The sequence below is a fragment of the Pyxicephalus adspersus genome, chromosome 12 (genome assembly GCF_032062135.1).
Source record: "Pyxicephalus adspersus chromosome 12, UCB_Pads_2.0, whole genome shotgun sequence".
Taxonomy (NCBI): Eukaryota; Metazoa; Chordata; class Amphibia; order Anura; family Pyxicephalidae; genus Pyxicephalus; species Pyxicephalus adspersus.
This window is the reverse complement of record NC_092869.1, coordinates 10,744,914-10,769,706: the sequence shown is the minus strand read 5'-3', so window position 1 is coordinate 10,769,706 and position 24,793 is coordinate 10,744,914. Positions and strand designations below refer to the sequence as shown.

At 37.1% G+C, this 24,793-nt stretch overlaps 1 protein-coding gene across 1 annotated transcript; it reads right to left on the bottom strand.

Moving 5' to 3' along the window:
• Positions 1-1,567: 1,567 nt before the first annotated feature.
• Positions 1,568-24,793, bottom strand: ARHGAP5 (Rho GTPase activating protein 5). Its single transcript, XM_072428912.1, has 6 exons — positions 20,935-24,793; positions 16,296-16,440; positions 6,056-6,133; positions 4,739-4,870; positions 3,937-4,042; positions 1,568-2,286 (listed from the first exon to the last, which is right to left on the bottom strand). The coding sequence occupies exons 1-6, from the start codon at positions 24,649-24,651 to the stop codon at positions 1,953-1,955; spliced, it is 4,512 nt and encodes a 1,503-aa protein (XP_072285013.1). The 5' UTR covers positions 24,652-24,793; the 3' UTR covers positions 1,568-1,952.

Genomic DNA, 24,793 nt, shown 5'->3' with positions numbered 1-24,793 from the left:
AGGTAGGTTTTCTGCATCATTACATGGAGATTTATTATATGTGAATAATATAAATATTCTGAAGGTCTAACTATACAAGCCATTAACTTATATAAGCCTTGGACTTTAAATGTCAACAGATTTACAACCCCATGAAAAGAATGCTTAATTCTACTCTTTCTTATAAGAAATGAAAGTGAAATGTAATCAGTACCATAAATTTCAAGTGTTCCAACATAATAAACTAACCAAATGTGAGAGACAGTTTTGGGAAAGTGTTTTTCTTAATCTGGAGGGAGATGTGGATCTGCTAATCTGGGTTTACACTGGTATGCTTCACATGCTCTATTGTTTAGTTTTCCATGAAAGCACCCTATTAACTTAAGAAAAAAAACAATAAAAATTGTTGCTACAGTTAGCTTTAGGATGGGTACACACGTGCAATAATTGTCATTGGAAAGGATCTTTCACAATCGAGCACTGTACATACAGCACTGTTCTGCTATATGGAAAGTGGAAGGGGAGGACGACAGAGCGGCACCCGCTGCACTCTCTCCCCTTCACTTTCATTACGATGGTTCGTCGATCCTCCAGGCCAAACGCCGAATGCTGTACAGATGTCAGATTCTTGTCTGATATCATGTCTCGGCGATTATCAGATGAGAATCATGTGACGTGTGTACGTAGCCTTAGACAGTGCCTAGATATGTCTAAACCCAAAAACATAAGTTAAATACCTTACCAGTACTTCAATGTGGTGGCGGTAACAACCTTTCTGTCTTCACTCAGCATTCCTCATAGTAACAAATGTCATGTTCCAAAGTGACAACACTCACTGACTGTACTAGATCAATAGTGGTCAGCCCAGCACAAAAAGTGTGTTGGGACTACACAGCACCTCTTAGGCAGAGGAAATAACAATGCTTGGAAACCATTGTCTACAGAAAAGCACCAGATTTCTGTCAGGAGCAACAGGTATTTTTTTGCACTTTTACACAAATTTACCAGTGAAAGCATTTTGCATTAACAGATCATGGCTTAAATAGTGTACACTTAGATACAACGGTAAAAGTTTACTATAATAATAGTTACTGCTAGTAAAGGAAAATTAGATGCCGCAAAAATAAATGTTAGTGTTAACGCACCATATCAGCAAATTCATTAGCACTTGGTATTTTTTTTTTCTCACAAGGAATCAATGTAATTCAGGGTTACCCAAAACAATTCAGATCAAGAGTTAAATCTGCAGATTCAACATTTATATAGTTTGAGGTAAAGCAGTCGCTCAGTATTACGGCGGATGATTCTAGTAGAGATCAGTGACTATTTCTTGTTGACCCATTCCCTCATGCAGAACAAAACATTGACTCAATGGATGGATGTTTATTCCTGAAATATGTAAACATTTATATATGTACATACAATTATTACTTTGTATCATTTACAAGATAAGCTCTGAACCAAGCACCGCCAACAAGTAATCCATAACCCACCCCACTGCCAGGCTTCCCACACGCACCCACACATACCCACGTCTGCACACCACAGATGCTTTGACACCAAAATAAATCTCAGCCTTTAGTCGGGCTGGGAAAGCACTAATGCTTCATAAATGATTTATTTCCGTAAATTTAATTAGATTTTTCTATAGAAAAGAACCATTTTCTTTATTCTGTGTGTTATCCTCTCTTCTGATAAGTATCTTCCAGACACTTGGAGAAGTGTATAGTATTTGTAGTTCCATGCAGCAGCAAAATTTCACAAACAAGGCCTGCCACAGATCGATCTTTATCTAGACGGTCCAAAGTGTTTAAAAAAATACAAACGAAAATAACAAGAACTAAAAATAATCAGATCCATCTGTGTCATTAGGATATTACTACAGGTGAGCAGTCTTCTGTTTGTCTCCTGTGTTACGGTCTGTCAGTAAGGACATGGGGTTATTAAATAAAGTACAGTATTGTCATGCCCATTTATATGATGCCCAAAGGGTCGGCCTGCAGTGTGGGCTGTAGTAGCTGGGGCTGAAGTGGGGGAGGTAACTGCAGAGGGACTAGAGGTGTTGCTAGTTGTCCTGGACTGCCATGCTGTGCTGAAGGAGAACTGGTGACGCTTGGAGAATCCACCACATCGCCATCATAAAAGAAAAACTGGCACTGCTGAATAAATGTTTCTATGACAGACTGGTGGTTTTTAGTGGTCGAGAAGAACTCTTTGTTTTCAAAATCCGGACGCATAAGGGTAGGCCAGAAGCAGATGGAAAGGTTGTCAGCAGTCATAAGGTTGGTTTTATTGTGTTTGCTGACCCTGTGGAAACAAAAAAAAATCTTGGTGAATGACTGATGATTGGAACTTTATTCAATAAAACATAGGCAATTTAGACACAAAAGCCATCTAGCTAAAAAATAGTACATCACAACAGTATGATAAAATAACTATATTTTAATAATCTCCCAAGTCCAAACTGATTCTGTTGTAATGACATTCAGTCATCAATTGTATTTCAAGTTTTATCCTGGGTCAATAGGTGTACTTATGTCCTAATAAGCAGCCTTATGCTAAAGTTGCAATGTCTTAGAATATCAAGCAATGCAACCTTTTCAGATCCAGCAAACCCATCCGTTAAAGTGTTTAAAAATAAAATATGAATGCAAAAATAACCTTCTATAGGGATGAAAGCATCTAGTAAGTTTCGAATGAAAACTGCAGAAGTGTAAATGCTAAAATGTATTCATCATACCAAATTTTACAGACTCTGATCTAAACCTACAGACATTCACATGGTTTGCCAGAAAGTGGGCAAGGTTTTCCACGCTGGGAGTGGCTTTTATTGAAATATCAGAATTCACCAGGGTAATGCAAAGTCCATCACATCTATCAGGTTGTACTGAGCTTAGTGTTTGCTCATTAGGGTTTGTCAGGCTTTGTGCATTAGAAGCAATTCCATACTCTGAGCATTACAGTGAAACTTTAGCTAGACTTTAAAAACCTGTGCACAGCTTTTTGATTGAAGATTTTACAGTAAAACGTCATACAAGTTTGTTTGCAATTCCCGACTATGTACATACACAGTGTAATGTCACCACCGGCAAGAGAGCTTGAGCACGCAGGTAAGACAAGAATAGTTTCCCTTTAGGGATATTAAGAACACCCTCAAATCAAGTGCAATTATATGGTCAAATAATTTATTACTGCATATTATATATATATATTTTTGAAGTGTACAGGTTAGTGACTGGAAAACCAATGTAACAGAATAGATCCATAGTCAGTTAGACAGTAAGGAATGGATTTCAATAGAAATTGTACTCCTAACTTTAGATAATTTAGCAAGAGTACACTGCAGCTGGGTCCCAAATTTAAGGAATACAAAACTAAGCCTCTGACCTAAAACCATATTTACAAACTAAAAAACAATAATGTGCCCTTTTACCCAGGCAACTATTCAGCTGGCAAAGCCTTGACTAATCCTTGGTGACGTTTACCATTTGTGAATATAAATCAGCAAAGATAAAATGCAATGTTTATGGTAAGTTTTACCTAATCTGTTCTAGAAAAAGTTGGGAATATGTCCACTCCTTAATTTACAGTTAGGAATTTTTCAAAGAATGGTGTCTGCATTAACAGAGCTATACACAGTAAATACTGGCAAGCACATTGGCATATTAATGGAAGTCATCCAAAAGCATTTCTTAACTAAACTGGAAAGTAATACATTTTTTTTTTTTTTTATATATCCGTGCGTGATTTATCCGGATGATTATTTTCCTCAGTAACTGTCCAGGTGCCATGACAGCATTTCAAACACATTCTTCCTAAGACACCTGATGTTACATTGTCAATTCTTTTGTAAATCTTTTCTAACAAGGATACATCAATCCCTCTATAGCTTTAAATTCTGTCTCTCCAAATTCTCAGTTTCGTGTTCACATCGTATACATCTGGCATGAAACTCACCTGTTCAAATGAGATATAATATATTTTAGGACCTCGTAGTTGACAGGAGGGAAAGCCCGTAAAATATCCTTTAATACAAGAAGTCTTTCCATCCTGTCTTGGATTTCTGTAAGGAAAATATATATAAACTGTATTAGGAAAATAGTCTTTTTTAATCACAGATACGCACTGTAAATAGTTTGTAAAATGTTTATTTGTAAATAATGTCCTGTACTCTGGGAGCTTTGGATGCTTTATAAATTCACCACCAGGTCCTGCTGGTAGAGATGTTATATTTGTTACAAACTTGCTTACACCAGATAATTGTGATATTTGAAATAGGAAGTTATATGAGATTGTTCTTCGTGACTTCTTAGTCTAGGTGATTTGTCCTCATGTAACTACTGTGCATGTTTGAAAAAATGTATTCAACACTAGACATAAGATCTAAACCTAAGACAATAATGAGAGAAGCAATAAAAACTAATATCTTGCACTGCAATATGTGACTTATGCTCTCCTGCAATGTCTTTAAGGTCTGCTAGGTTCATATGCAATAAAAACCTGACAAAGGTTCTTCTAACCCTTCTATATACAAAGTTACAAATAGTTTTATTTTGTTTTAATAAAGCATAGGAGAGAAATTCTAGTAGTAGTGATGTAGTTTAATGCAATCTTTTTGTTGATTTCTGTTTTTCACTATGACACAGAAAGCCACCTGGTTTCCAAAAAAAACAGACAAATCAGGGAGACTAAGTAGATGCGTAAAGGACACATCATTACAATTGTCAATGATCACCTAATGCAGATGAATTTGACTTACTTGAAGCTTCCAGAAGCTCTGGGTGATGAACATATGGTATTAGAGGTGCTGGCAGGTCTGCAAAGAATGCCTTCAGAGCACCAGCCACTGCATTCACATTCACCTCCATTGAAGCCAGGTTCAAATTGTTATCTGCAAAACAAAAATGATCTTTTAGTAACTGTGAAGGACATATTATAAACGTGGCAATAAAAAACACTCCTGGTCAGAAACATATATATACTGCAGCAAAGCTAGGAAACAGAAAAACAATACAGGTAGTCCCTGAGTTACATACGAGATAGGGACTGTAGGTTTGTTCTTAAGTTGAATTTGTATGCAAGTCGGAACATGTACATTATTTTTAAGAAATGCAGTTGGGACAGATGTTTGTCTCAGCATATTAGGTAGCTTGGTGTCAGTTACTGTATAAAATCCTCACTGAGTTAATCACAAATAAAGGGAAAAAAAATAATCTGTATGGAGCCTGGACATTCATTAACTTCTGGAACAAGCTGTGCTTTGATATGCAAAAAGAAACATCGGCAGAGTCTGTCTTGGTCATTAAAGAGTTACAAGAGGCTGCAGAAAAAGCTCACCCCCTAAGATCACCAAAAACCTCAGCAGATTTCTTCTGCAAATCATGCAAACCCCCCCTTCAAGCCTCCATTCGTATCTAAGAAGCGTCTGTATGTTGGATGTCCTTAACCTGGGGACTACCTTTAAACGTCTACTGGACTACACAGAACAAATTCTAACCAATGTTTCATATAAACTTTTGTTGAGCAAATCTTGGTTATCAATAAATTTTGCTAATTTTTAAAAGCTGCGCTCCAGCTATCAACATGCGGAGGGTAAAATCTTAAATTGGCAGAACATATGTGTCAGTTTCTCAACAGTGAAACATAAAATAGCCAAAGCTGTAACTTTGACAAAGCAACACAGATCTGCTGGGCAGAAGATTGAGATATGAACTGATAGCTGTGTTTGGATGTTGAATGCTGCCAGCAGAATTTATATTTATCGAGTATCAAACAAAAGCTTTGCTTGGGATCCAGGCTTATTTGAGCCAATACAAATTTACAAGCCTGGCACTAGTGATTAGCTTTGCTTGCCAGATGCCTGAATTTGTCTCTCCGTGTTAACTGAAATATACAGATTATCCATAAATTAATTGTGTTTTTCATTCTTATAAATATAATCCACTCTTACACATAGTAAAAATGATGAAGAAAAAAAACATCATACTTAAAAATACATATTGGGAAATGGAGAGGGGTGGTCTAGTTCTCCAGAACTATACTATTTTGCAATTTCTTGCTTTTTATAATTAGTTACCTTGATCAAACTGTTTCTGAATGTTATCTTGGTCTGTCTTGTAGCCACTTACACGATACAAACCTTCTGTACCCAGTCCTGCAATTGAATAAAAAGAAGAGTTACTTTTCCACCTTCTCAAATACAAAAGCTGCAAAGCAAAAACAAACAAGAAAAAAATGCAGTATCATATACATTTTCATCTATATGAATCTACTTAACAATTACTATAAAACAAAAAAAGACACTTTACATTGTTGGGCAGGTGGAGCAGTTCAATGTGCACAAAGCAGCAAGGTTTTGCAGGACAGACATCTGCAATAAAGGTGTTACCAAAAGCATTTTCATGGAAATTAGGTATCTCCAAAATAATGAGTTATTCACCCCACACTAGGATTGTTCTCTCTAGGGAATCAAGTGTCCTTGGTACAGGCATGTAGATACTAGGACCGGTCTGGGTAGAAGCCAGATTACTAGTTAATGGCCTTCCATTAGCTATACAAGACCAACAAAAAATGGGAGAACACACAAATTTTATACAGATCGTAATGACAAATAATCCAGTGGCACATTCTACATTATGAAAAAAATTTTCATGGCAGCAGTGCTACCTGTAAACTCTTTCCTGAATCTGCTTCCTTAGAATGCTAACATGACATAATGTCTTAGTTATTCTTAGCAAGGGGTAAAATATTTTAAGCCTCATTTACAGCAAGACAATATTGCACATATTTCCTCAAGGCTTGCATCGTGCTTCAGGTCCATTTATTTTTTTTTTTTTGCATGTCAGAAATACATTCTTGGCTGCACACTACAACCAACAGTAACCTTCTGCAATGTGTTGTGTGCACTCCACCAGACAAATGCACCATTCTTGTGTATTGCAACATATTTTGAACCGTCTGCTATAATGCCAAACACGTTAACAAGCGGCAATGCTCAGCCCCTAAACATTTCTGGGAAGTCAGCAAAAGGCTTCTAAATACAACAAGCATATGTAAATGACAACATACACTCCTTACAATCAGATACTCTGCACAGGTTATTGTGAATTTTTACATGTACTATAAACATCTCCGAAATGTTACCGCAGTTATAATTTGAAACTGTTTATTACTAAAATAAAAAAAGCAACACTGATTTATTTTGCAAATAACTTTAAAGCTAGTCAAGCATCCATAAATTATGCAGGAATTTGATGCAACTGAAATGTTACAGAGCCAAGGATAAAGACTGCCATTATACTAAAAGCAATTTGATTTTGACTTGACAGTGTTCCTGTTTAGGGCAATGAAAAATAAAGGTGCGAGCAAAATGCAAAAAAATTTCCTAAAATAAAAAAGGTTTATAAAGCAAGATTTCCAATTTTCTGATTGTTCACTGTCAAATAGCACCTCTGGGTACCTTAGAAGGGAAAACATTGGGTATTACTTCTGCTTCAAACTCTCACGAGGCTGAAAGTTACAGACCTACACAAGTTGAGCATTTATTGCACAAAAGAGCTGATGACAGCACCCCAAGACAGACATACAGTGCTGCAATGATTTTCCCAAGCAGGTTTTTTTGTCATTTTAGAAGAGCATACTTGTCTTCAGAATAAGCCCTGCAACCAGCTGCTAACTTTTGGACAACCTCTATGTAAACTCCGTTATCTGGTTGCAGAGGGAGAGGATGTCTCTCTGACTCACTAAGTTGAGTGTGTGGTAATCAGGCCAAAGCAGGAGATCAAATTAAAACCATTCACAGTGTAGTAGCATTTATCTTGGTATACATGCACATCACATTCATATTCAATTCTGCATAATTACCTACTGAAGAAATATTTTTAACATCTTAACGTTGTCTTTAATTACCACTTACTGTTTTTACTACAGTATATTCACTTTACTTACACCTCAATGGACATTAGTTTGAGACAGTAGTTTACAACTGAACTTACAGGCAGCTCCAACCTGTTTAGATTGTGTTGAATTAAAGCAGACCTATCATCACATTGTTAACATTATACAAAAGGGTGGTTGGTTATCCCCGTGTGCTGCTTCTTCTGCAACACGTTTTGAGTTCAGGCCAGCAATACTGGGGGCTTCCCTGTACTGGAAAAAAAATGTTCAATCTTAAACCTGAGCAGTGCAAGTTGAGATGTAAAGAACCACATGGTAAAAAGTTATGTTTAAGGCAGTAATGAAGAGGGAGACAGGACTCACTGGTCTCGGTTTGTGCATGGATTAAGGGCTTTTCATTGGTAAAGGTAAGCAATATTTTTTTTCAAAAGTTCAGCTTTGGGGAAGGATCTCTAACAACTGTGCCCCCCCATGTGTGAAATTACAAGGACGGAAAGTAAAACCTACCCAACAGGATCACAAATAGAATAATAAACATAACAAATGTTAACTTTTTCACAGACTTTTCAGTTTAAAAAGTAGGAGTTAGGCTCTAAAGGTTCATATTATACTCCCTATCAACATGTAGAATAAGCAGATGACAACGTTCCTTAAGCAAACATGTTACTATTCTTGCTTTCTACAACTGCAGTCAGCTCTTGGTCGATATAGATCATCATATAGTTATTTCCTGTCTCAGAGCAGATGTCACAGGGAGAATTTTACTTCTAGATGGAGCAGTACTGATCCACTGGGAATCATTTCCAGCACTTCCGTTTCATTGCAGATGGTCAGCTAAGTGAACACAGATTTCAAAGCTCCAAAAAACAAGATTTAGGCTAGGTTAGGGTAATCCAGCAAACAAATTATCATGCCGCCAACACAGCCATCACAAGCACCTGCCAAAGTGTCAGCTTTAGTTTAACAGTCTTTTTGCCAAGTGATGTTTGAGCAAAAACAAATGTGATTAGGCAGCTGTATGCTGTAACCATTACAACTAAGACCAAGTGAACACAGCTATATGCTATGCATGTCACCAGTATTAATCTGTCAGTAAGATTTTCAAAATGCAGTTCAGCTTCACAGAAATGCAATAGTTTCTCTTTATTCGTCATTATTAAACCTAGATGGCTTTCCTTCTGGCTGAATAAAGACTTTTTTACTAAAGCAGAAAAAAGAAACCAGCCAGAAGTTTTTTGCCTTCCTGCTGTAATAACGATCCATTACCAAGGAACATTTATCCTGTTTGGCAGTAACAAAATTCTGTTTTGTTAAATAAAAATCCTAAAGAAGTCTTATTACACTAAGGAAATAAATCCTTAGGGTACGTAGACACATTAGATTTTTGTTGCAGGAAATGTTCTTCTATGATATTTCCCAGTGACAGGTGTTGACACCGCTCGCCCCGTTCTATGGAGAGGGAAGGAGGAGCACATGGCACCCTTCTGTGCTCTCCCTCCTTCACTTGCATAGCGATTCTTCTCAATCATCATTCATGGCTCTGTTCTGATAAAGTAATGAACATCATCAGGAACCGCTGTACACGTCATTAATTTGTCTGAGACGAGCACTACTGTTCTGTCTCAGGCAATGATTATCTGACGTGTATATGTAACCTTACTTTGTGATGAAATTAGGTAAATTTTAGCTATTCTGGTCCGCAAACACGTTGCTCACTACATTGTAAGGCTGATCTTGAAACAGAATAAGGGAAGGCACTGGAAAACATCTTTTATATCATGTAAATTGCTTAGTGTACTTTATATAAACGATGCCCACCTCTTTGAAGTAGCGCTCATTCCTTGTTTTGTCGCAGGGTGCTGCCATCATCTTCCTTTTTATTTGCAATCTTAGGCCATTGGCTGAGTTGATATACAGTAATTCTCGAGCAGACACACGGGCGTTCATTTAGTCTCGGCAACCACAGGGGAAGCAGAGATTGCCGTGTATCCTGCCAACCAATGCTGAGCTGTGCAGCTCAGTGATTGTTACAGTTCCATGGAGCAATCAGGCAAGTAATAATACTTATTCCAGAAGTAATATCACCAGTCCCTTTCTGCAATAATGGCCTGCCTGATCACAAACTTTTAAATGTGTAAACTGCTCAGTATTTCACTCTGCTTTGTTCTGGTAACGAGCCCCTCTGCTATACAACAATTATTTCACTTTGTTGTACACATAAAATGTGGATTTTACTAACACTTTGTTAGCTCCAAGGTTTTATTTTTTCCTTTGTATAAATGTACATTAATTATGTTACAGTCTCCTGGTATGTACATTCATATAAAACTATTGAAGCATCCAGAAAGAACTAGACTTGTTTTGGTTGTAAAGAAAATGGAAATAAGGCCGATGTTTCTATACGCAAGAAATAAAGCACCTTTTTTTGCTAGAAAGGGGAAGAAAGTGGCTTTATTTGTCTGCATTGTTGCCCCTGCTGGGGAGATTCCCCATCACTATTTTACCTAGTAAACAAAACTGGTACAGAAAGTGACAAAAATCCTAAATTCCACATGTGACTGATCCAGAGGTTGAGAGGAAATATTTCAATGTAGATTCCTATAAAAAAAATTCTAAATGTAAATTTGTATTTTTAGACATCTTTTTGCATCTATATGTGTTTTTTTTGTTCTCCCCACTTCCCCTTCCATTGCGCAAGGTGAGTTGTATCGCCCCATTCAAGCTGTGAATGATCACAAGTACTCTTACTACTTTTTTCCGATCCATTCTAAGTTTACTCTATACTTACTAACTTTACATTTTGAAGGCTTCTCTCTTTTGTTTTCTTTTAGAGAATTACTATTGCCAGTTTCTTCAAATATAAGTCTGTGCTGCCACTGCTGACCAAAGGTCAATGTAAAAAAAAAAAAAAAAAAAAATCTTTTCACCAGAATCACATAAAGAACGGTTCCTATACAATTGAGGAGAAGCAGTAAAACTAAATGTCTAATTTCTCTTTTTTTGAACACAATTTCATTTTAGGACATGTAACCTGTTAAGTTACATTTTCTATCCAAATATTTCCCCTTTACCGGTTATAAATACCCACATTACCATAAAATAGAATCTGTGCTGGACTAGAAAATAAAAAGAATCCACAATTTTACCCCTTAGAGCACATCTCTGAGCTATGCAAAGCAGATACCTAGAAAAAAAAATATAAAAACAATGCTTTAAACATTGGTTTCTGAACTGATCTGCCTCCCAGCAACAGACAAGTTATTTTACTTGCCAGGGATCATTATAATCAACAATTCAATACAAACACAAGGAAGACAATACCAAAACCTTAAAAGCAGGTGAGAATTTAATGAGCTGCTTTGCTGGCATTCAGAGGTAACCATGGCATACGTATGAAGAATGAGAAACATTTTATTGGACAAATGTGCTGAACTAATTGGACCCTGGGGATCCAAATGACACGATGGATAGGAGAACAGAGAAACCTTCCTTCATTTTATCGCTCTCACACATACAGTGCACTGCGACCAGCCAACTGGTTAAACCTGTTATTCCAGTACCCTAAAATATGACATAACGCAAAATAATAATTTTGTCTAATGTTGCTTTACAGATGGGAGGGCAGCACCATATCTCATTCCCCTGCAAGGATACTCCTTACAACCTGTTCTACCTGCTTTCTAGACTATACCCCACTACAGTGTATGAGCCCCAAGCATAAAACTGCTAATAGGAATGCAGAGATGTCAGGATATGTAAATAAAAGCCAATTAAGATTTGTGGCCTGTCACTTTACATTGTTACTTTGAGTTGTGGCAATAGAATATTTAGATATCAAGCCATTTAAAGTATTTTAGAAATATCTGAAGAATTTTAGTGGCATCTGGCAATTAGTAGAAGTCCAGCTACCTCTGCTAGCCCCCAATCAAGTAATGGGACCACGTTCTTGTGTTAGTTTTAAAACTAGAAGAAGTAGCTATTCCTGGCAGCCAAAAACATTGCTTCTTTTGGAAGCTCAATTCTGGTTTGTTGTTACAGGAAACAGTCTATAGTCTATAATATGTGCAGCCATAAATGCTACCCTAGCCGGGGATCTGCATGCTATATTGATGACCATAAGAAGAGAACAGCCAAAAACATATTGGAAGCTTTTTTTTTTAGGTGCAATATACTGAGGGGATGCTCCATCACAAATTTGACATCTATAGATGTCAGACATAAGTAAACTGCTTCATATATATATATATATATATATATATATATATATATATACATACACACACACACACGCACTAACTGGGTAACTGGCCACTTTATCAGGTACGCTCGTTCAACTGCTTTTTAATGCAAATATTGAACCAGCAAATCACATGGAAGCACTTCAATGCATTTAGTTGTGTGAACAAGAGGACCTGCTTAAGTTCAAATCGTTTTTGAAATGAAATAAATGTATCAAACAAATCAGAATTTTGTTATTTTTGACTTATGCAAGAAAATTAGTAACATCTGTAATCCTAACAGAAAACTAGGCTAGTCTAAAAACTACCATAAAATCTGTTATAAGCTTTGTTCCGTAAGAACAGAAAACAAAGCAAATATTGACACAATAAATGCCACCCAAAAAGCTAATCAAGTGCCAAGCTTTGATAACATCCTTGGATTTCTTACTAAAACCTGACTACTATCTTTTATAATGCTGTAACATCCCAAGACACTCTGGGTTGAGCTGAATAAACAATATGGATTTGAAAGCTTCAAAAGACATGTAAAATGTTTTCTAAAGAGCAAGTTGTTGTTTTAAACAAAAGTGAGGGGACACAACATAAGTTTTGTGAGTCAATTATTACACATAGATATATTCATAAACATGTCACAAACCTGGCAATTAAAATTACAAAGTTTACATATATTATACTTTTAAATGTAAATGCATCCCCACTGAAGGCTGAATACAAAGGATACTAAAAATCTTAGTTAAAAATGGAATCACAACAAATTTGTGACATGCTTAATGAGACAACAGATCAGTGCTTCTTAACCAGGATTAAGCAATTTTGTGCATCTCAGGACAGTCTAATTGACCTTAATGATTTTTTTGGCGGTTACGGTGACTTTCTTGGACCATTGGACAGCAATGTAAGATGTATTCTTCGCACGGTCCACCACACCAGTGTACTGGGAATTGTCAATATAGTAATTATAGCAGGGGTTCCATGAGGACCTGAAAGTTATTGCATGGGTTCCCCCTATGTGAAAAAGGAAGAGAAAGACTGCAAATTGTACCCTAAAGCTAAAGAATACCATGTATAACAAGATAAGATACATGGTGTCTCCTTAGATATCTATGTAGTGTAGGTGTAATCTATATACTCCCAGATCACATGTGTGAAGCTCAAATGTCTTATACCTTTTTCTCAAAGCAATACAAAATATTTTGCTTCCAAATGGCACATCCAACATATTATTGTATTACCAGTTTTATAAGCTTTTCACGTTTGCATACTTTGCAGCTTTTTAATGCATCCATTATGCTTGCTTTGTTCCCTTCCTGAAATACCTTGCATGCAAACTACACATAGTAAAGGCATATGATTTACAATATACAAATTCACTAAATAGGAACTAATAAGCTAACAAACATACCCAGCAAAGAGATGTTCAAAGTTAGCATGCAGTAAAACAGTAAGAGCTCTGCGACTAATTACTCCTTACCATAAACAATCAGCGGTTTTCCCTTTAACTCACCAATTACACAGTATGAACCAGGACTATAGAGAAACAAACACTGGAAGGTTCACTAGAAACATGCAGGTTGTAGCTATTTAACCTCCCTAGCGGTTCACTTCTTTATATGTCTAAAAGCGGCACATTGTTTTTCAAGAAAATATATTTTACTTTTATATATATACATACACACATACATACACACATACATACACACACACACACACACACACATACACACATACTAGTTTAATATACTGTAAAATAAATGTTCATGAAATACAATTCACTGCTTTTACACATATAAATCCAATGTATTGCATTCAATACAGGTATTTTGTATTGAATGCAATACAAATGGATTTTAAATTTCCCGCCCCACTGGCATCATACACACGCACCGACATCATCGGGAACTCCCTCGGTGACTCATCAGGTGCAGAAGACGCCAGAGGAAAAAGATGGGGATCACGGCGATGCACAAAACGGGACGCCGGAGGATCAGGTCAGGCTGTATTTACTTCCCATAGGTTTACCTACCCTGTGTGTGACTCAGGGTTACCGCTTTGAGCAACTTTTTTCTACCCAGAGTCACACTCTGGGTTACCGCTAGGAAGGTTAATCACAACCATATAACAAGAGAGGTGGAAAAGAGCCTTCCTTACAACCGAGATTATGAGATCACATTTTAGTAGTCATTTAGGAAGATATTTCCCACAAACACGATCATGAGACTATGCACTCAACGAGGGAGGAATCTAAAATAGCCAGACAAAATTTCAAGGCAATAGTTACAGAATCGAACTTTGAGTCAATTTACATGTAATAAATGTGTTGTGACAAGATAAATACATAATTTAAACTTGTGGTTTTATCCAGCAATTAGTGTCAGTATAACGCCAGGAAAGAACTAAAAGTACTTAGAAGCCCTGGCAGAGACAGAAAATTGTTTAAGTGACCAGTTTTGACTCGGTTATATGCATTTTTTTTCTTAAGTGATCTTGTTGGTCACAATGAATGCAATTATGTAATTATTTCCTATCCATCTCATTACTATCCTCTAAGCCCATATATACTGCATATTAAGCTACCTTTCAGAATCCAAAACCGCAAGTGGACCCCAAAATAAAACACATACCTACACTACACGATTAATTGCCCCCCTAATCAGTGCCATCTACTCCTCCCTGGCACAGCAGTGTCTGGGAATTGTCAGTGAGGAGATACAACGGAGATCACCCCACTAATGGAGAAATGAGAACTTGAAATTCAGTTTCGAAGGACTTGAACATTCCCCATATAATGAAACTGGTAAAAGTACTGAATTCCAAGAGTGGCCCTGTCAATATTGGGGATTTTATGTTGCTGTTACCTCAATAAGTGTTGGACAAAGGATACTAGGTATGTAAATGCTCTGTGTAATGGTTGGCCTATTAATAATTACTTTACAGTAAACTCCGGTATAAACTCAAAAATATAATAGTGACTGAAAATGCACCACACTCCAATATTAAGCATGGTAAAAGTTATAACTGAATAAGAACCTACATTATATTTGTTAAACATTGAAAAGATGCCATGTAAAAGAAGATATATATGTAAGATCAGGTAATTGGAATCATTGTTAGCTTAAAAGCCTAATCAATTTCAAACATTACATTCTGAAAGAGCTGGTGGTATCTAGATTTCACAAAAGCCAGATGAGTTTTAATATCTATTTAAAAAAAAATGATACGTGAACAGTACGCTTTCTATTTTTTATCCATTCACAAATAAATGTAGATATTCTTATAGCTTTTTTATTTAATGTTGTGTTTTGCCTGGATTCTATTTTATAATAAGAACCCCGAAGAATGGGTTAACTGCAACAAACCCAGATCTCTCCTAAAAACTAAAATACAGCTGAATGCATTCTCAATAACAACAAAACTCTGAAGGTATACCAAATAATACCAAACCATGTTTTCTAGCAGTAGCCTTAGGCGCAAAATGAAAAGAATATTTGTTATAGCTGAACCTTCTGTTTATTTAAGTTGGGCGATTGTGACAGCATCTGCTTCCTTTCTTGCTTGTTTGGAGCAGCGTGTGGCTGGGCTCGAAGCGCACAGCTTGTGTTGCCTACCAGATACTTAACACAGAACCAACAACTCCTTAACACATTCCTCTCAGCTGTAAAATAGTGTAAGATACAAAAGCAAAGATGAATTCTAAAATCAGACAGAAAACTCGAAATGGATTGGTATCACACCATCTTCGGGAATAGTCACCTACGTATTGCCACTGTTTGATTGCTATTTTAGTAAAATAATGTGGGTAGTTTGAGGTGGTGTGTTCAAAAGATTGGGAGGTGGCAAGCTACTTCACTGAAATCTCTTCTACAAGAAGCAATTACAAAGCAAGCCTATAAACGTACAACCATTAGTGACTTTCTACTTTAACCGTGCCAACACTTTTATTAAATTTTGAAGAAAATTAGCAACTAGCAGTGACTGATGTTCGGAGTTTACCCAAGTCAAGCAACCTGCAGATTTATATTGTGACGACCGGCAGCAGTAAAATAGGACTGCAAAGCAATATGCAGAGCCTTTTACTCTTAATCAAATATCGATGCCCCCTAATAAAATATAAACACATTTTACATTGCAAAATCTAAAAGCAAGATATACTTGGTAGGATTCTTTACACAGACTTCATACCTGAATCTTCAATGAAGTCCACACATTTCTTTACAAAGACTGGAATAGGTTTCTCTGGAGTAACCAACTCCTGAAGGGGCTTGCCAAAATAATTGCTTTCCCAGTTCCGCCGTGTCGGTGGGTTAAAAGGCTTGGTCTTCTTTTTCTGTCACAAAAAAATAATACAGTTAACTAAAAGTTATACATTTGACACTATGCATATTGTATACCTATATTTCAAGCTCACACTTCTATTCTACTATAAAAATAATGGATGTCTATCTCTGGCATTGCAGCTTCCTGTAACAGTGAATCTACTACTGTGTTTTTTTTTTTTTTACTGGAGGTTATGCATTTTTCTTAAATGTATGCCAAAGGTTGTAACATATTTTAAATGCTATGGGTCATTGCAGGAATAGGACTGCAGGCAGTCATTGTTCTAACTTTACTTTCTGCCTGCATTTATGTTAAAGTCTCAAAGAATTTAAGGTGTTCAGGTGCAAGTTTTCACCTAAAGCAGTTGTACAAATTGCCCCAAAAAGTATCTGGACCCCCAACCCCCCTGCAAAATCACTCCAATCCCATAGCCTTGGATTCATTTTTACTTGTCACAATATAAGAGTTTACGAAGAGCTGACAACCAATTTCATTAAGGCTTGTCTGGGAGCTAACAGGATAGCTGGTTAATCCGGAGATTTATTTCTTTACAGATAATATGCGTTTGGCAGCCAGACAACTTTACTGAGCAAGAGTTAAACTACAATCTATATTGAACTAAAACAAAGGATTAAACTTCTAGATTATGCACCACAAACCAAAGGGAGGTTTGAGTACAACCACTGAAATGCATTGGCTATTAAATTTATACAGACACACACAATTATTATTATTATTATTATTATTATTAATATTATTAATAAACAGTATTTATATAGTCCCAACATATTACACAATGCTGCACATTAAATAGGAGTTGCAAATGGCAGACAGAAAGTGACACTGTAGGAGGAGAGGACCCTGACCGAAAGAGTTTACAATCTATGCCTATGGTTAACCTGCTCCAAATTCATGCTTACACTGGAAATGTTTTGTTTATAGGCTGTGTGTGCGCAATGTGGTTCTCCCTCATGTAAGCCATTTTGTTTCCTACAATGATAGGCAAGTAACATTATTATGATGGCACTATAAAGACTGGTACAGCTATGCACATGGGTGATGTAGGCAGAATATACATGAAGGACATAGAATTAGGATTCTGTTTTAAAATGTCCCATTAACAGAAACAGAGGAGGCCTGAGTAAAGAGATTACATTTTTGACACCAATAAGTAAACACCAAGTAAAATTATTAAAAATGTGGATTTTTGGTCCAGAAATAATATTTAGTGATATATCTTGTAAAGAAACCAAACCACATATAGAATAGGAACAGATGAAAAACATGCAAGAACCTGTATTTTACTGCAGTATATGGAAAATAAAACATTTATCCAATAAAAAGGGAACCAATATTTAGTTGAACAACACAGGAATTATCATCTATTTGCTTAGTGTTTAAATGAAAACAATTACAAAATAAATGATAGGTGCTGCTGATGTGTTGAGTGAGACTTCAATCAAACTGATGACTAGAAAAATGCAGCATATGGAGTTGGAAAAAAAAAACAAAGAACAGGGTTTGTGTAAAGAAGTGAATGGAGCCACTTATTTAACCATGTTTTATCTGAGACCTAAAAATCATCTAGTTCAGAAACACAGCCATTTAATGCGATAGGTGGGTACATCCGTTTCACTGTTAATGGGTGCATACTGATGCACATTTGCCACGTGCCTTTAATACTAAACATATTAGAAACCATCCAAAAAATGACATCTAAAAACTGAATAGGAAATTTAGGTCAAATCAGATAATTTTCCAAACTGCAGGAAAATGCTGCAATGATGTCAAAAACAATTTCAATCAGAATGCTATTGTTTTAGGCAAACAAATTCACTGAATAGCCATTAAAAAAAAAACCTAATTGAAGAAAGGTCCAAGTTGTGAACACAATGGAGCTCTAGCTCACAATGTAATTAGTATTTGATGCATATACTGTGGCAGAAAGCATTCACCTCTTAGTGAAATACTGCTTCCATCTCAGGGGCATCAATATATCAAGGCATGCCTGACAATATTCTATTAGGGACATATCACTTTGCAATGTACCGCAGAGAAGCGGTTCCTAGACAGACCCTTACCCAGGACGATTCAATATGAAAGCAATTGAATATGGTGCTTGCATTCCAGTAGCAGATTACAAAGCATTAGGCATGGAGAATTCTGACATGGCGATCCAGCAGCTTCAAAACGTTAAGTCACTGACCCAGAACAAGAATGTAGATGAGGAGGTTTTGGCATCGCTGTGCATGCTTTTTCTAGGCCTAAGATGGAAAAGGCTATTTTAACTTTTGGAAGACTTTTACAGAATTCTGACTTTTTACTTTACAAATTTGGGAAAACTTCTGTTTTATAATAAACGTAAAGGCCAGGATACTGTGCACTCACACTTGTAACACGTAACTATTGTCGTCATGACTATTACTAAATCAGAAAGGTGTATGTTTATGGAATATATGCACACACCTTCCAGGAAAAATACACTGCTTACATTTTAAGGCGTCTAGCAAATGCACACAAACCTATGGATTTAAATAGTAGCTGACCCTGGAGTCAGTCTTTGTTGATATTGTTCAAACAAAGCATGAGAATGTGTTAATGTGTTGTAAGTTAAAAGATTAAGAACTAAAAATATACACTTCCTAGCTTGCTTAAGTTGATACCATAAATAAGATTTGTAAGGAGCACAGACAAGCATCTTTCTTGTTTAAACCTTGCAGTAATAGAGTAAAGTGGCATGCCATGTGAGGCCTAATATTATGTAAGTACAAACAGCCCCATTTTACCAATCACTGAACTTGTGTTAACTGTTTTCTGTCTCGCAGGCGGAGATACACTTTTCTGCACTGCTCTTATCTTTTATTTTGACAGGGCCGTTCCTATAATTAGTAAGGGTTTAGCCTAAATAAGCTTGCAAGCAAGAGAAGCTGTTAAACTTCCTAAAGATGAATTTGACTGTGGGAAAAACAGAAATACAGCAATGTTTTTATTTCAAAACACGTAACAGGATACTATATTTTGTGCTGGGACCCACAAAGCAAAGGGAAATGTGATGAAATTTTGCTTAAGGTTTATTATTTTGCCCTGCACAAATAAAGTTCAAGAAAAATATGAAGAAAATGTATACCATTCTGGCACACTGAATTTTAAAATACTTTTCTGCAGCATAGCTTTCACCTTTAGGCGGTCTGGACTCTCAAAGCAAAAGAAAAAACACTTCTAGTGGCTATACCTGCATAGAAACCAGTTATTTTCTATTGAGAGGGGATAGGGAAGGAATAGCAAGTGGCACCCAGCTGTGCTCTCCTTTAATGACATGCATATCAGATTTTCCTGATCGGCTGTTCATTGGTCCGGGGACAAATATGCTGTACACAAGTCAGATTTTCAACCGAGATGATCACCACCTTTCCAACTTAGATGCATACATTGTTTGCAATTAGGTCCTAGAATTGGTCCCCGAGACAGTACGTGTTTTTGTGGAAGCTGTCCTAGTAAATGAGCAAGCATATGTACCAGTATCTTCTTAACCTGTTATAGTGGCATGATTATGCCAGTACCTATGAGATGTGATCCTCCACATATGTTTAAGAAGTGTTACTGAAGGAAGAAGTACATTAGGTATTACCGCGCTCTAAGACGTGGCAAGTGTATCTTTAGCATTCACCCCTTGGTCTCAATCTAAATATAAAACTGTCCTTTCTATCAAAAGGTACATCACTTCCAAAAATCTACTATGGTTTTAAAAAATGTAACTAAAAAGAGACCCTGTCACTAAACTTGTATAGAAGTTTTCCTTTTGAAGATAAATTCTTCTCCTGTTGCCCACACCACTGTAATGCAAACAATTGCCAGCTACAGAATGTGTCCTGTGCTCAATAGTGTTTCTGCCCGACTCCTACATCACTAAAAAACACAGTTGCGGCTATGGAGTTGGTAAGAGGAACTTATGAGTAACAAAGAATGCAAAAATCCCAGGTCTGTAAGAAGTTTTTAGGGTATCAACTTTTAAAAACAATGGTGTGGGGAACAAGGAGAGGCAAGCATTCCCTATTTTCTTTAACTGAAACACCTGACAAAGTAATTATAGAGCTCCTCAGATGCTAGAAAAGCAGACAAAACCATTTAGAATAGGGAAATCATTTGGAAGGCAAGACTAAAAAAATAGATGAAAGAAGACTAGTTGAACTTCTTTGAAGACTTATTTCAGAAAAGGCTGACAGTACTTGTCTCTTTATGAAATTGACAGATGCATAGTTATATCCGAAATCAATACATAACAGCTCTAATAAAATATTTCAACAAAAGAGAAATCTCAAGATCCCTAAAGTGTAAAAAGTAACAAAGAAAAGACAAAGACAAAGAAATATATCTTTCCTACCACCTTTGTGAAAAATTGCACGCATGCCAAAGCCAAATAAAAAAAAAAAAAAACAGTAATATAAATGGACTAAGTTATATGTAAATTGCAACAATAAGAGGACCTAAACTGGAAGACACCTACCTTCTTATCTTCTTTAACTTTAGGGGGCTTTTTCTTTGTTTTTCTTTCTTCCTGCTCCTGGTCAGAAGTAATTGCTGGATTATCAATACCCCCTTTCCAAGTGTCAACTGGGGAAAGAAGGGGGTCTTCTTCGCTTGGCCTGTGCTTTGGTTTCCGCTTTCTATCCTTTCCACTGATAGTTGTAAGAGCTTCCTCGTCACTGGCATCAGAATGACTTCGCCGATAGGTATATGATTTTGTCTTGCTGAATAGGGTCTTCGATCTGTACTTATATTTTGAAGGCCTCCTCTCTCCCTGGCCCCTCAAAGATCGATCAGAGATACCGTTTTCTTCATCTCCCTTTGCATTGGGGAATAAATGGGGCATTTTTAGAAGGTGGTTTTGACTATCATCAGGTACTGCGTAGATGTCATTAATAAAATCTTTGGACTTAAACAACGTGTCAACTGGCTCTGCGTAGTTCTCAGCTGAATCTGCATCTTCTGTGTGCACCAATGGGAAACGAGAAGCTTGCTTTCTTGGGTTTTTGCTAATGCCAGCTTCAATAGTTCTCACAAGATTAGGGTCCAGCCTATTTACCTTTGACTTGGGTCCAGCTGGCTTCGGTCTTATTGGAGGAGGCACTTTATGGTTGCGCTCGTGATCGTGACAATTTAATGGAGTGCTGTGTGTAGGATACTCGTTTCCTTCATTATCCAGATTACACTTTGGCAGCAGTTGCACATCATCCCCAATAGGACTGTAAGGAGGTGGGGCTTCAGAGTCATCCTCAGAATCTGGGTAGCAACTGTATGCTGGCGAGTTTCCACGGGGTGAATGAAGAAACACATCTTCACAAGGCTGACTTGGCTCCCTACTGCTTTCTGCTAAGTAAGAGTTTTCAATGGAAGTCTTCTTTTCCAAAACATCACTGAAAAATGGTGTGAAAACCTCCGTCTGACGATGATACTGAGAAAGTGAATATAAAGCTGTGAACTTTGCAGAAATTTCAGTGGCAATGTGCTCCCCCTCAGTCATCAATTCTTTAATGGCTTCATTCTCAAAGAAGTCTGCTTGACTGTCTGTGACTGCTACTAACTGAACAGGAATAGTGTCCTGAATTTCTGAAAGAAAAGCACGAAGCATTCCCATAGACGCTTTTCGTTTTGCTGAATAAATTAAAATGTACCCATGGACAAGTTCATCTTTTCGAACCCCAATAGAGGAATGGTATGACAAAATGGTTATCTGAATTCTCCTTCGTTTTTCACCAATGATTTTATCCAGCATCAGGGAATTACTTTGGCCAGGCTGGGCAGCACTGCAGGTGCGGGATTCTAAAAAGGGAGAAAGAATAAGATCCACGCTAAATGGATCTCCACACATGGCACACATTACAATTCTTAAGTCTGCTTCTGAAAGGTCTTTAATAGCCGGGACAGGGCTTGCAATGTCTGAATTGTGCTTAATAGATTCTAATACTCCCCTAAGAGCTTGTTTTATTTGAGCCTCGTTAAATTTACGTGGAAATGTGCCAGCAGGTATATCCACAAAATGGCACTGAAGTTTATTTGCCAGCTGCTGTCCTTGATGTCTCAAGATTGGTAGGTTTTTACTGCCACTTTCTCTCTGGTTGGCTAAAATTAAAGTGAAGGGAAGGCTTGCTATGTCCTTATCTCTTCTTGCTTGGGCCTCACATCTAATTTTTCCAATACAGTCACCTATAAAATTAAGCGACTCAATAGAGCTAAATACACAGAAACAGCCATGTGGCTTAAACCCAGAGGTCCATAACTGGCTGGGAAGATAAGGGGAGTTTGCATCAACTGCTCTTAAATCTAATTCATAAATTTTTCCGTCAAGTGCAAACTCATCATCTGTTGACTGGGTTCTGATTTCATTGGCCATCTCTTGAGGCAGACTGTCTTTCCCAAGAATCAGTAGGTTTACTTTATCCAGGTTAGTTCCATCTCGATACAAGTTCAGACGGCCAAGATTTGATTGCAATAGACTGTTGGCAAGTACTTGTTCTACTTTTATGTCCATGCAGCTTTGGACACTAAGACAAGTTTCCTTGGTAGGGTGATAAACAAATCCTATATGTTTAAGAAGAAGAGATTCTCTGTCAGTTGCAAGCTTTTGCAAAGCTTTGTATCTAGGTTCTTCTCCAAGGACTGCATTTATTTCAGTCATTTTATCAGTGCTTGGTGTAGCATTAAGATCTAGGTCATAAAATAACTCAGAGTGCTCAAAAAGCATTTCTTGAAATTCTTCTTTGGCTTTTTCAATAATTTCCCGCTGGTGCTTGCGGTATACCTCTATACGGTCTGCTTCACTGATGAACTTGTAAGCTTCATCGTCCAAAGCAAAACACATGACTTCTTCCCACGGCTGACCAGGGGAAATAAACGGTATCTTTTCAAGTGTTTTTTTGAATTTCTCTTTCATTTCCAACCTCTTTTTCTCAGAAACCAAGTTTTGGACATGGCTTTGATAAACCTTCTCAGCCTCTAATGTACAGAGAAGATCAAATGGAACCCTTCTGTCATTTACATTGTCAATATGTTCTGACTGGTCCCAGGGAGTCTTTTCCAGCAATACAAACCAAAGGCTGAAGTCAGGCCTCTTTTCTAAGAGCCGAAGAGCTTCTGCCCAGTTTAAATTTTCTATTTCCTCTAGTTTTGGCAGCAATGTATTGAGTGTTCTTGGTAATGTTTTTAAGTATTCCTCCTTTCGTTTTCGAATGTGTTCCTGTTTTAACTGTTCTATGTGCTTAGAGAAAGTATTTTTTGCTTTCATGGTTCCCTCCAAATTAATATAATTTTCATAATCTGAGTGGTTTTTTAATTTATTACTAATAGTTTTCCAAGTTGCATGGTAATCACGAACCGTTTGTACAATAAGCTTTTCAAATTTATCAGTGGCAGAGGCAACAATCTGTCTATGTGTTTTAAAAGCCTCCAGGTAAGGGATTATCTTGGGTTTACCTCGAGTTTTGTCCAGCATTTGAACTAGTGCTGTGAAACATGTCTCAACATTGACATTGTTTCTGGCGGAGGTTTCTACAACAAGTAGGTTTTTCTTGTTGGAGGCAAAGCCCTGAACTTCTCTCAGATAGTGGTCAACACACTCATCGCATTTTGTTGCTGCAATAATAATAGGCTTCTTTGCTTTAACTACTTGCGCATATAGGTTATTAATAAATTTTAACTGATCATCAAATTTTCGATTGCATCCTTGGCTAACGTCAATGCATAGAACAAAGCCATCTATAGTTAGCTTTCCTTCTGGCATTTGCTTTTGCTCAAAGTCCTGCTCCAGGCCAAGCTGGTCTGTGCAAATATACATTAGTTTCTCAGCCGACTGAATCTTTGAAGCTGCTGCCCTCTTTATGTAGGGCTGAAGGTTTGTACTTCGATGTGGAAGGAAAGTCTGATCATCTATGAACTCCGTCTGTTCAATGATGTGATGTTTACAATCAACCCCATCTTCACCTATTTGCGTTACGTCACCCCAATACAAAAAGTGGTCATTGTTGACGACACGTCCTCCAAAATCAATTGTGCTAAGAACAGAGGTATGTTCATGATAATACTCATCAGCCTTTGGGTGGACATATCTGTTACATAAGCACGACTTCCCAACTCCGCAGTTGCCTTTATCTTTCTCAGTTCCAGACAATCCTATTACACTAATAGTATATGATGGGGGACGCGGCTCCTTATTCTTTGCCATCATCACTCCCCTCTCATCCTTCTGAGCACATTTAGACAGGTGGGCATACTTCTCATTCTCAACTTTCAGATGAAGACTTTATGACTTTATATATGGTCAAACAGAGATGCAAAGTCTTGCTGCAATTTTCACGTTCTCCATTGAA